We start from the raw sequence: 13,717 nt of genomic DNA, 5'->3' as shown, positions 1-13,717 counted from the left end.
TGTCTCCCACTTCATAGATACAGATTTTACTCTAAACCAAAGAGTAGCTTCCCGTGTTTTGCACATAATTTTAATTATTCCTTTCACATTCATCTGTGAATACTGCCTTTTTGGGAGAGATGGAATGGGGGAAGAAAGTACTGGGAAGGAGGAGAGGGTAATGACAAAAACTGAGAATCTGATATTGTGTGGCGATACAAATTACTGCTATGAGTCTGGGGTGCCCATATTAGTCATAAGTGAATCATACAATAAAAACTTTATTGTACCTCAACATCACCACATTTTGTTTATGCCATGAGCAATTCCAACCATGTGTATTCATTTTATTCACTTCCCCCCTTTTTTCTATCCCTCTGAAATGTATTAGTTACTATGGAAACACTGTTGCCTTTAGTATGAGAGAAGTTCATTTTATATAACTTGAAACTTAACTCCTATATTCTACACACTGGGGTTTATTTTGTTTTTAAGGACTATATGTAGGGTTTATATATTTATGCCATATACTATAAACATTACATAGATCCCTATATTTTAAAAATAATTTTACAGCTATTACATAACTTTATGCCATAGTTGTGGACATCACTAAACTCCTTTCATACCAGTGATGGCATTATTCCCACAGTAATTAGCTTTAAAAGGGGGAAAGCAAAAGGACACAGAAGAAAGGACAAATATTGCATAAAACTAAGACTGTTAGAGTCAACAAATATGGCATAAACAATTTAACTTGGAATATTACACTTTTTTCTTGCCTTTAAGTTCGAGAAGATCTCAATCATTCACTCATGGCTCCACTCCTAACTCACGGCAAATAACTGTACAAATTTGCAAGCCATCACTTTTATGCCTCATACCTTACATGGCAGCTGCTTAGAATAAGTTTTATAACCCATCTCTTTTTCCCTAAAATGTATCTACAGAACTAAGATATGTTAAGTAAAAAAGGAAACAGGATTACAGCTCAGTAAGTGAAACTGATCAAAAGGACACCAACTTTTAGTAGTTTAACTATTATTATTTTCAATATACATAGGAAGTATTAAGAAAGAAGAGTGTCTTCCACAGTGTTGACCACAGCCAAGTATGCAGGTAGACTTGACAGTATGTCCTCTCGCGTTCAAGATAACATGGATCACCCTACTCTCACTTATGACTGAAACACTTCCCTGTGACAAGTGAAGCCATTCTTTAAATACTTTCACATTACTTTCCATGCAATTTATCTTCAGCTCTCTGTAATGAAATGCAACAGAAGGAAACAAGAGTCAGCATCGTGTCACTAGACAATGTTCACTGATCACCAGTGGTCCCTAAGAAACACCCCTGCATGAAACAAAGCTTGCCTCAACCAGGGATATGGCATTTACAGTACTACTACAATAAAAATAGTAGAAGACTCAAGATATGAAACATCTGAAAGGAAGTCTTAGGAAATGCTCAACTATGGACAAAGAAGCCTTCGTTAATTCTATATTCAAGCCCTACTCCATAGCTGGGATTCAGCAGTTGCTAGCCAACAGCCAGTGTAACTGTATCATGGCAAACCCCAGGTATAGACAAAGTAGCAATGAATTGCACCAATTGAACTTACCTGTGTATCAAGCAGGAGAAAACTCATCCAGTGTAAATTACACCAATCTTGTCTATACCTGGGCTCTGCAATAGCTTAGCTATACAGATTCCCTGGCTACTGATTGCTCAACTCAAAGTACAGACACAACCTGAAACACCTACTTTAACAAGGTGTATGTTTCTGCACATTCTTCATGAGCTCATCTGCAGGGATAGAGCAGCACAAATAAAATTATCTGAATGAAGGGCTGGGGGAAAGCTGACTGGTGCAGAGGAGCACAGAGTTTGAACACACACATCCCTTGGGAAGGATTTATTAAAAGGAATTCTCTATATCTTGTAAAGAGGAAATAGAAGTTGATAAAGTACAAGTAGGATCTGAAGAGAAACATATCAAAAGTCAATTACATCACATGAAGGCAGACAACTTAATATTGCCAAATTTTATAAGAGCTTGTACGCAAATACTAGGAGTCTAAATACTGAACTTGAGTGCCAGGTATTAAATGAGGATATTGACATAATAGGTATCAGAGAAATCTGGTGGAACAATGATAATCAATGGTATACAGTAATACTAGAGTACAAAATAAGTAGGAATAACAGCGTAGTGTGGGAGCAGCACTATATGAGACAGATGTTTAGACTCAAATATAATTAAAAAGTCTTACATTAATCAAACTGGACCACAGAATCTCTATGGATAGAAATTCCATGCCTCAATAATAAGAGCATAGCAGTCAGACTATACTAACCACCATCTGATCAGGATATTGACAGTGATCATGAATTGCTCAGAGAGATTAGAAAGGCTACAAAAAACAGAAAGTTCCATAATAGTGGGAGATTTCAATTATCCACACATTGACTGGGTACATGTCCCCTCAGGACAGGATGCAGAGTAAAATATCTAGACACTATTAATGACTGCTTCTTTGAGCAGCTAGTCCTGGAACCCACACAGGGAGAGGCTATTCTTGATTTAGTCCCAAGTAACAAGATCTAGTACAAGAACGGAATATAGCCGAAAAGAACCCAACCATAATAGCATTTAACTTCAACAAGCAGAACTATACAATAATGAGGATGCTAGTTAACTGGAAATTAAAAGGAATAGTCACAAGAGCGAAATGCCTACAAGCTGCAGGGAAACAATGTATACCCAAAATAAAAAATATAATAATCATCATCAGGAAAGGGGTCAAAAATGCCATCATGGCTAAACAGAGTAAAAGATTATGTGAGAGACAAAAAGACATCCTTTAAAATTGGAAGTCAAACCTTATTGAGGAAAATAGAAAGGAGCATAAATTCTGGCAAGTCAAGTGTAAAAAGAATGTAAAAAGCAATTAGCAAAAGACAAAAACTAACAGCAAAATTGTTGTTCAGTACATCAGAAGCAGGTAGAATGCCAAACAATCAGTGGGGACACTGGATGACCGAGACGTTAACAGAGCACTCAAGGAAGACAAGACCACTGCAGAGAAGCTAAATGAATTATTTCCATTGGTTTTCACTGCAGAGGGTTTGAAGAAGATTCTCACACCTGAGCCATTCTTTTAGGTGACAATTCTGAGGAACTGCTCCAGAGTGAGGTGTCAATAGAGGAGATTTTGGAACAAACAAATATATTTAACAGTAGTCACCAGGACCAGATGATATTCACCCAAAACTTCTGGAGAAAGTCAAATATGAAATAGTAGAACTGCTAACTGTGGTATGTAACCTACCACTTAAATCAGCCTCTGTACTTGATGACCAGAGGCAACTAATGTAACGTCAACTTTGTAAAAAGGCTCCAGAGGCAACTCTGGCAATTACAGGGTTCTCATCTATATGCTGTATCCATTGGTTGAGTTAAACTTAGATTGTAAACTCTTCATAACAGGGATGATCTCTCTGTTATGTGTTAATACAGTGTGGTCCAGATCCAAGTTTGGATTTACTACATATTACCACTATACAAACAAAACAAAAACAAAAACAAAACTATAGCATGGTAAACAACTTGGCACTGACAGGGATATTTTTTCCATGTTTAGCTTCTATTCTATAATTCCCTACAAAAAATTAGGTGAAGTAATCCTTTCAAGGACAGATCTGCAGTAAGCAACTGTTTCTTAAGGAGATTTTTTTCTTGTAACGCTCTAATTTTGGATCCCTCAATTCAAATTAGTGAGTCATTTTCAAGATCTCTACAAGTTAGAACAGGGGTTCTTAGACTTTTGTACTCGGGATCCCTTTCACATAGCAAGACTTTGAGTGTGACCCCCCCCCTTATACATTAAAAACACTTTTTTATGTATTTAACACCATTATAAATGCTGGAGGCACAGCGAGGTTTGGGGTGGAGCCTGACATCTCGCAACCCCCCATGTAATAACCTCATGACCCCCTGAGGGGTCCCGACCCCCAGTTTGAAAACCCTTGAGTAAGAACAACAGTACAAAAATGTTAATTATATTTTTGCAAGGATGCTCTGAGACAGCTAGAAGACCTCAGTAATTTTTTCAAAAACTTCTGGGAGAGAGAAAAGAAGAAGTCTTTTCAATAATTCTCAAAGCTGAGAAGTTAAATTGTATATGCTGTTAAAGTAAATGTAAATGAACAAACCAGCATAGTCTAGTTTGATAACGCTTTTCTGTGGAATAATCATAACCCACAGAATGCTTTGGAATCACCTGTGTTAAGGAAAAATTTACAGAATGAGGATGGAGCCATGATAATCAAGACTGGAGAAGTGATTCAAGTGTAGGGAGTCTCAAAGAAGACAGCATAGGCACTCAAGTAGGATAAAGTACTAATGAAGATGTACATTTTTTGCAGGGTGAAATAGTAGAAAGAAACATGAGAAAAGGTAGGCAGGGGGTCAGGCTGCGTAGGGCTTTGAAGGGAAGGTCAAGGAACTTGATTGATGCTAAATAGTTAAGTGATTTGAAGAATTGCTGGAGATAAAATAGCAAGCCAGGGAATTGTTTATATGGTAGTATTTTGGACAAACTGAAGGACAGCGAGGTGGGTGTCCACAAGGCCATCCATATATATAATGATGCTATATATAATGCTTTAAAAAAATACATAGTTGGCAAGCATGGCAGCTTGCACTTTGCCTGAGATATTTCAAATGTGGAAGATGCATAAACAAAAAAAATCCATTAAAAAAATCACTCAGAGCACCTTAAATACACATAGCGCTATGAAGTAAGATTTCTTGCCCCACAAGAGAAAAAGCTGTAAAGGTTATAAAGATATTAAAATGTTGTACGATGATTAAAGATAGCATTTACAGTCCACATAAAATCAGAACAGGTCTCTGTGGTTATATTTCATATAAATCCACACTTGAAAAACCAACTCATCTGGTCTGTAAAGATGACGAAATACAGACAGCGGCATCAATATAAATCACAGTACCCTATCTCTGAACTGTTTACTAATACCAACAATCACCACTACATAACACTCGACAAACAACAAATCCTCACAATGCCCTTCTGAGGTATGATCCCAAATTTACAGACAGGGAAAAAGATAAAAGTGACTTGCCCAATACTACACAGCAAGTCAACAGAACAGCTAAGACTAGAATTCAGGATTGCCCATCGCCCAAATCCAAGTTCAGTTCACTAGACTGTGCTGCCTCACTTCCCTGCATCGCAGGAGTCACTCAGGATATCAATTATAGATTTCAAAGACTGCAGATGAGCCTGCATTTTTTTAACCCTCAGGTCATTCTTATCATAAAGAGATTCATTAAGATTTTACCCACAGAAATTTAACAATTTTATCTCAGGGCACCAAGAATACTGTTTCATTTAACATTAACAGTCTTTACACTGGTAAATTATTTAAACTCTTTTCAGGACTGGCCTTACCAGGAGGCAAACTCAGGCAGCCACCTCAGGTGCCAGACTCTGTGGGTGCACCACAAGGACCCAGAGCGTAGAAAATTGTGTCTGCTACTAATACATATGCATTCTCTCTGCTCTAGATGCACAGTAACGGTGAAGTGCTGTGCTGGGGGAAAGAGGGCACAAAAGACATAACAGACAGGCGAAAACGTGAGAGGGAACAACAGAAAGCAGCAGGAGCTGCAGGGAGAGAGCGGAGGAGGAGCAGCCTCCTATGTACCTCTCTAGCATCCCCAGGAGCCTGGACTGATTAACACCAGCTTCTCAGGGAGCTTCCTGTTTCCTGCTGCTTCCCTGAACCCACATGAGGAGAACAGGCAGTCAACTGAAGTAGTAGGAGCCAGTTAGGCACTTAAGACCCTGATATCTTCCCTCACTCAGGCCCTGCTACCAGCCTGCTTATTTGTCCCCTTCAGTTGAGTGTTGAGAGCCACTATAGCTGACACAGAACAGCAGTCACGAGTGAAAGAAGAAAATGTCCCTCTGGGGCAGCATTCAGAAAAAGAAAAAAAGCAAAGGAAGCTTTTCTACCTAAGCAGGAAGGAGCTCTCCTGAGATACACAGACAAATGTTCACGGTGAGCCTTCTGGTCCCTGTGAGGATGTGAGTAGTGAGGAGATGCCTGATCTTCCAGTTAATCAGAGTGTAGGTGACCTGGCAGCTACTGCAGCACCCATATCTCCATCTCAAATGGATGTAACCACGCATATTCCTGAAGAAAAGTGTAGATCAGAGAAGTGTGTGGTGGAGGCACAAAAAACAGCTGCTGCTGAGTTTGGTTCCTTAAGTCTAGATGATCCAGGACTGTGGACCCACTTGAGCAGTAGCCTGAGGGACTTCCTTGAGCAGTAGCCTAAGAGACTTCCTTGTACTGCATGGGCCACAGCAAGTGAAAAACTTCATGTTCCCCAAAGACAATGACAATAGAAGTTTCCATCCAACACTATACTGGTGTGAAATCCCCAATGGTGACAAAGTGGAGAGGCCATGACTTATGTACTCAAAACCCCAGAAAGCTGTATACTGTTTTTGTTGTAAACTCTTCCAGTCTAATGTTCCAGCCACACTGGGTTTTACGGGAACAAAGGACTGGAAAAATCTGACTAGAAATCTGGCATGCCATGAGAAGGCAGCAAATCACCAGAGAGCATTCCATAGGTGGAAAGAGCTTGAGATGAGACTAAGGTTAAAGCCCACCACAGATGATCAGTATCTAGAGAAGATTGCATCAGAGTCTCTTTACTGGCAAAATGTCCTGAGAAGGCTCATCACCATTGTGAGAATTCTTGCTACCCAAAACCTAGCATTGCATGGCACTTCAGATCAGTTGTATGTACCAAACAATAAAACTTTAAAATTAGGGAGCTGATGGCTGAGTTTGATGCCGTACTCCAGGAGCATCTAAGAAGAGTCACCACCCAAGAAATGTACACACACCACTACCTTGGAAAAACAATTCAAAATGAGATCATACAGTTACTGGCAACAAAAGTCAAACAGAAGACAGTGGCAGACCTGAAGTCAGCAAGATATTACTCTGTTATTCTAGACTGCACACTTGACATCAATGACTTTAATGGTGCATTTTGTAACAACAACAGTGAAAATGTCCCTGCAATGGTGACTGTCAGAGAGCATTTTCTAGAATGTATTGACATTGATGATACTACAGGAGCTGGTATGACAAATGAGCTTCTTGAAAAGCTGGAAGATACGGGAATTGTGATAGCTGACATGAAAGGTCAGGGCTACAATAATGGTGCCAATGTGAGAGGAAAGAATAGAGAAGTGCAGACACAGATCCAAGAGTTAAGCCCTCAAGCTTTTTTTTGTCCCATGCAGTTCTCATTCATTGAGCTTGGTGGTCAATGATGCAGCATCAGCTTCTAGTGAGGCTGCTGAATTTTTTAATGTAATTCAAAGCATCTATATATTTTTCTCTGCATGAACTCACCAATGGCAAATTTTGAAGCAATAACTGGGAACATCCTCTCTGACACCGAAACTACTGAGTACCACACAACGGGAAAGTCAAGTGGAGGCGATAAAGCCTATCAAACACCAAACTGGGAAGACAGATGATGCCATAGTTGCCATTATGAAGGAAAATGCTATGACAGGAACTGTTCATGGGAGAAGAATGGCAGAGGGAAATGGAATCACCAGAAACATACATAACTTCAAATTTTTGTGTGGCTTAGTGTTGTGGCATGACATACTGTTTGAAATAAATGTTGTAAGCAAGAGACTCCAAGGCATTGACCTTGATGTATCTGGAGCAACAGAACAACTGGACAAAGCAAAGTCATACCTACAGTCTTACCAGTCAGATGAGGGATTTCAAAACGTTCTGAAGAGTGCACAGAAGTTGGCAGAGGAACTTCACATTGAAACTATTTTCGCACCCATTCAAGAATACAAGAGTCACTAAAGAATACATTTTGATTATGAGGCATGGGATAATCCCATAAGAGACCCCAAACAACAATTCAAAGTTGAATTCTTTAACCAGGTGCTAGAATGTGCAATTCAATCAGCTGAAGAATGTTTCATGAAGCTCAAGGAACACAGCAGTATATTTGGGATGTTGTATGATATTCCAAAACTCTGCACTATACCTGAAGAAGACCTACACCAGCAATGCAGGGCACTAGAGACAATGTTGACACATGATGACATGTGCAATACTGATGCGAGTGATTTAGGTGATGAACTGAAAGCCCTGCCAAGATACATTTCAGCAGGATGAATTCCAAAGGCTGTTCTGGAATATATGTACACAAATAAGATGACCACCCTCTTTCCAAATGCTTTTTGTTGCTCTGTGCATACTTCTAACATTTCCTGTAACAGCTGCCAGTGGAGAACACAGCTTCTCCAAGCTGAAGTTAATAAAAACATATCTATGCTCCACAATGACACAGGGGAGGCTGGCCGACCTTGCAAGCATCTCAGTAGAGCATAAGCTGACCCAGACTGTGAACCTCCAGGAAGCAGTTCAAATCTTTGTAACCAAGAAGGCACGGAAAGCACCACTTTGATTATTCAAACAGATAAAAATGCCAGTGTTTACTATGCAGACAAGAAAAGTTACATTTGCTGTTCAGTTGTTTGAAAGTTAAATGTTACTTAAAATATTTGAACAAGGCATTTCAAAGTTTTCATGCATCTGACGAAGTGGGTATTCACTCACGAAAGCTCATGCTCCAAAGCGTCTGTCTATAAGGTGCCACAGGATTCTTTGCTGCTTTTGCATTTCAAGTTGCTAGTTCTCCTTTATTGGGGTAGGTAGCAAAGCTGCACCATAAGAGGAGTAGAACAGGAAGAAGGCAGAATTGAGACGTTTCAAAGTTTTGGCCCAAGCGAGGGGGTAAGGGGGCGTCATTTGAGCTCCCTGCTTCAGGTGCTAAAATGTCGTGGGCCGGCCCTGCCTCTTTTGACTTACATCCTTACAATGCTTTCCTCTTACTCCTTTTCCTGATTACACTTTTCTAAGCCTGGTGACCCCATACCAAAGCTCTACTCTACTTTTAACCAATTTTAAATACAATATCTATGTATTGTCCCATTGCAATTAAGAACCCGACAGTCTAAGGATTTTCACAACTGCTATAAGCTTCCTACCATTCAAAAATATTAGAACAGTTTATTCAAATGTACACAAGCATCTCAACAGATGTACTTTGTTACTTTATTGATATCAATATTTCCAAATTCTTAATGAAAAATGTATATTAAGATTAAAAGGCTGTTTTACGGACACTCCTTTTAAATGTTTCATCATAATCTGTTTTCAAATAATCAATGGTACCAACATTTTACTCTCTATAGAAATAAAACTGAATATGTGCATTAATTATTTTAAAAATATTAAAAATATTACTGAAGCAAAAGTTTTCCACGCAAGTATATCCAGGACCCAGGGAAGGCATGATTTTCATTGCAGCATCTGGCTCCTTGGCAGCTTTATAGGGAGCTGTGCTGGCAATACTGAAAATACTTGCAAGTTTGTCCGTTAGGCTTCTGAGGGCCATCTAATTTTCCCAAAGCTGTTTTGCTGCTCTACTGAGTCATAAACTACCACAGTTTCTGGTACAAGTCTAACGGTCCCATGCAGATTCCATGAGATATACATACATACAGGCACACACACACACCCTCTGAAGCTATTAAAAATTACCCTAGGAATCATTTCATAGCACACAGACTGAAATTTGTTCATGATTCTTCTGTTAAAGCCACTCACATTCTGACCCATCACCTGCACACTAATGTTGCAAGTACATTTTGTGGGAATTAAATTAGTTTCTCTGGCAACCTTCCCACCAATATAGATATAAATGCACAATTAAATAGTCACTTCGTGTGTGTCTAAGACTCCTCCACCCTGTGAAAGATGCCAGGAACGTGCCTTTTTGCAGAGGAATCAGGAACTCATTAATAGAAGCCATGTCCTGGGAGCAAGACACACGATAAATGGTTAAGAGGGACGTCTTATTATACCTGAAGAGAGCTTCCGAGCTAGCCAACCTCCAAAACACTCTTTCCATTCACACAAACACAATCCACAACAGGAGGCTATCACAGGAAAAGAGACTCCAGTTCTTAATAAGATCATTAATTCAACAAGATCTAGCGGAGATCCACTTTCAGATTCTTTTCCTGGGCTAATGAGTGGGAAGCCTGCGACTGCCAGCTAAGCTCTCACAGCAGAGTCAATACCGCATTGCTGCTGATGCTGCTCATTTTCACAAGCAACAACATCCAAAAAACAGCCCCAGACAGTCCCCTGCAGACCCGGCTGGCTTCTCTGCAGAGAGCAGCAGCGGCTCCGCAGTGTCCATCCCAGCTGGGGAGAAGGAAGGTTCACCAGAACTCGGGGTGGGACCCGCAAGCGCAGCCAAGCTCTGGCGGAGTTTACAAATCAAGGGGAGACGGGGGCCGCAGAGGGGAACGCAGCCCGTAGACACCCTCCCCCCCAGCCCGCCGGGGCTTCAGCGTGCCTGGCTGGGCTCTAGATGCTGGACGGGACGCGGCTCGGCTGGATCCCCGCCGGTCTCCCCGGGGGCGGGACGGGGCTCGGCTGATCAGTCCCAGGCTATGCCCGGGGCCAATGGGGAACCTGTCCGGGGTCCCCGTCTCCGCACGGGGGACGGTCCCTCCCAGGCTGGTACCTGTCATCACTGCCGGGGACTCTGCCGCGGAGGCGCCGCCTCTTCTCCTGCCCCCGGCCACGTCCCCGGACTCCTGCTCGCATCCCGCGGCGGCGGCCAGGAGCAGCCCCAGCAGCAGCAGGACCGGGACGGGGGCTCCTGCTGCCCGCGGCCGCCTCCCCAGGGCGCCGCTCGGGACCCGGACCCCGCTCATCGGTGCCGCTGCTGCAGAGTCCGCAACCGCCTCCGCTGTGGCGCTTTCCCCCGCCCCCGGCTCCGGCTCCGGCTCCGGCTCCGGCTCCGGCAGCCGAGCCGCGCTCCGCCCGCCCCCTGCGCCCCACGCTGCCTCCCGCCGCGAGCTTCCGGGGCTCTGCGCCTGCGCGGGAAACGTCACCGCGCAAATGTGGCCGATGACTCCTCGGGGAAGAGGCGCCGGCGAGGGGGCGGAGCTAGCTCAGGGGGCGGGCTGGGGCGCGGGCCCGTCACTGCAGGGAGGCGGCGAAAGGCGCGCGCCAGCAGCCGGAGGGAGGAGCGCGCGCTGCAGGGGCCCTGCTCTGCGGGAGGCGCGGAGGGGAAGCGGGGCTGCCCCAGCCAGGGGGACAGGAAGCTGCGGTGGGGCCGCGGAAGGAAGAAGAAGCGCAGGTGGCTCCAGGGCTGTTCCAGGAGAGGAAAACAACAAGGCAGCTGCAGGCTGGAGGAGACCCCTGCTGAAGGCAGCAGGGGAAGGGGAGAGGAAATGGTTAAGGACAACGTTTTTTCAGTGCTTAACTCGTAATGAAAAAGGGTTCCGGGGCTCCTGCAATTTTCTTACATTCATAAGTGATGCAACAAGCCCAGAGGTGCCAGGGCTATGAACAAGCGAGGGGATAACTCAGCATTGGGAAGACCTGGCACAAATCAAGCACTGCTTTTTTTCCAAAAAGGACCCACCAGCTGTCACAGCCCAGGAAGCAGAAAAACATAAATACTGTAACATTTTGTGCAAAGTGCTGTAGAGGCCACAGGGATAGTTTGTGATCACACAAAGGAAGCAAGGCAATAGAAAGATTATTTGATGGACTAAGATACATTTAACATACTATTAACGAGTCTGAGACCTTCTGCAGTGGCTTTGGGAATGTGATCGTGAAACTAAAAAAATGCACAGGGATTAGAGTCCATGGGCCTGGGCTCTGCTCATGATTCAGCCATGAAGTACTAAGCCTATGGTTTTTATTAATGAGATGAGCACCACTAGGGACCCCAAGTAGAAGTACACTTCAATTGAACAGTTCTTTCACCGGCACCCAGTTCTAGGAGTGAGATTTAAAATATCTTTATGAACAGTTGCTTTAGTGATCCATATTAAAACATTGAGCCACACAATCAAGCTTATGTTAAATTAACTCACTGAGGATTTTAAAGTGTACATATGTTTAGCAACTTTTCACTGAAGAAGGGACATAAAAGGAGAGCTTTCTATTCTAAGAGAAGTGAGACATTTTACAAAAAAGAAAATGCTGGAAGTAACATATGTACAGACTATTCTAATTAATAGAGGTAAATGGTATTTGAAGCTTGGTCACACAAAAGCTAATATATAAAACAAAATTGAGCCCTCAACAGATCCAGGACTTATTGTAGTAATAGCATGAGCCTGTACTGCTGGAGCAGAAGGATTGACTCCCCGAGACAAAAGCAGTAGCAGGCACATTCTTCATGGGGACCAGCCAATAGATAGTGATAAAACTAGACATTCTCCTACTGTAGGTTGGGCCTGCACTGTGCTCGGTACTGTACAAGCAAAAAAGTCAATAGGGAAACCAAACTCTTAAGGTGCTCAAGGCCCTTCACTCCAACTGAAGTAACAGCGTAGAGAACCAGGACCTTTAAAGACCAGGCCTGTGGTCCCTGCTGTACAGCGTTTATATTCTAATTTCAATCAAAAATAGAATAATTCATACACGTAGCATATCAGCAAATAGTACAATGTGAAGCCATCTAGATGGGGAAAATATATTCCAGATATATTTACACACACAATCTATTTTTTAAAAATAGTAAATCTCAAAATATCCCTGCCTTTGAGGAGGCTATGCAGGGAAAATGAAGGTTACTTACCTGTAACCGAGGTTCTTTGAGATAGACTCTACATATTGCCAGTCGTGGGGTGCTCTGACTGGTGCAACCTGAATGGTAAAATGTACTAGCAGTAGTCATTGGAGTGTCCACACACCTCCCTTGGCCTTCCCCTCACTGAGCTCTGGATGTTCTAGGGCAAGTGTTTAGAACTGTAGTGCTCCACTACTTTAGTTCCTTCCCCTCTGACCCCAACCATTTGGTAAGTAGGACTGCAAGATAGTGAGGAAAGGTGGACGTGAAGTGTGAATATGCAGATCCATCTCAAAGGACCTCAGTTATAGGTCAGCAACATTCATTTCTTCCTTTGAGTGTCCTTTTCATATTCCCATTCATGGGATAGATTAATAAGCAGTACTCTGATCCAGAATGGTGAGACCCAGAGTTCTAGTTAAACAAGGAGTGCAGAACTGCCTTGCCCAATTTTGCATCTGAGCTAGAGTCTGAGTCTAAAAAATAATGTTGAGTAAAAGTGTGACCAGAACTCCAGGTTGCTGCTCTATATATTTTTACCAGAGGAATATGTCTACAGAAAACCATACAAGTTGCCTTTGATCTAGTTGAATGAGTTTTGTTGCCTGGAGGAGTGGATAATCCCTACAATCAGGGCCGGCTCCAGGGTTTTTGCCGCCCCAAGCAGCAAAAACGAAGGAAAAAAAAAAGAGGAAAGAAAAAAACCCAGGATCATTATCTGCAGCTCTACCGCTGCCGCTTCAGTCTTCGGCGGCAATTCGGTGGCTGGTCCTTCGCTCAAAGAGAGAGTAAGGGACCCGCCACCGAATTGCTGCTGAAGACCCGGATGTGCCGCTCCTCCCCATTGCCCGCCTCAAGCATCTGCTTGCCTGGCTGGTGCCTGGAGCCGGCCCTGCCTAAAATTTATAAGATTCATAAATGCTTAATCTAACCCATCTAGAGAGTCTGTACAGAAACCTTTTTTTAATCTTTTTTGTCTGT

At 42.8% G+C, this 13,717-nt stretch overlaps 1 protein-coding gene across 1 annotated transcript in view; it reads right to left on the bottom strand.

Moving 5' to 3' along the window:
• STIM2 (stromal interaction molecule 2) overlaps positions 1–10,859 on the bottom strand; it is a 146,661-nt gene extending 135,802 nt beyond the window's left edge. Inside the window, exon 1 of the mRNA XM_030564274.1 lies at positions 10,667–10,859. Within this exon, the coding sequence (XP_030420134.1) occupies positions 10,667–10,859 (193 nt within the window). The remainder of the gene's footprint in view (positions 1–10,666) is intronic.
• Between the last annotated feature and the right edge of the window lie 2,858 nt (positions 10,860–13,717).

The sequence above is a fragment of the Gopherus evgoodei genome, chromosome 5 (assembly GCF_007399415.2).
Source record: "Gopherus evgoodei ecotype Sinaloan lineage chromosome 5, rGopEvg1_v1.p, whole genome shotgun sequence".
Lineage (NCBI taxonomy): Eukaryota > Metazoa > Chordata > Testudines > Testudinidae > Gopherus > Gopherus evgoodei.
The sequence above is the reverse complement of the archived record's forward strand: the minus strand, read 5'-3'. Positions and strand labels throughout refer to the sequence as shown.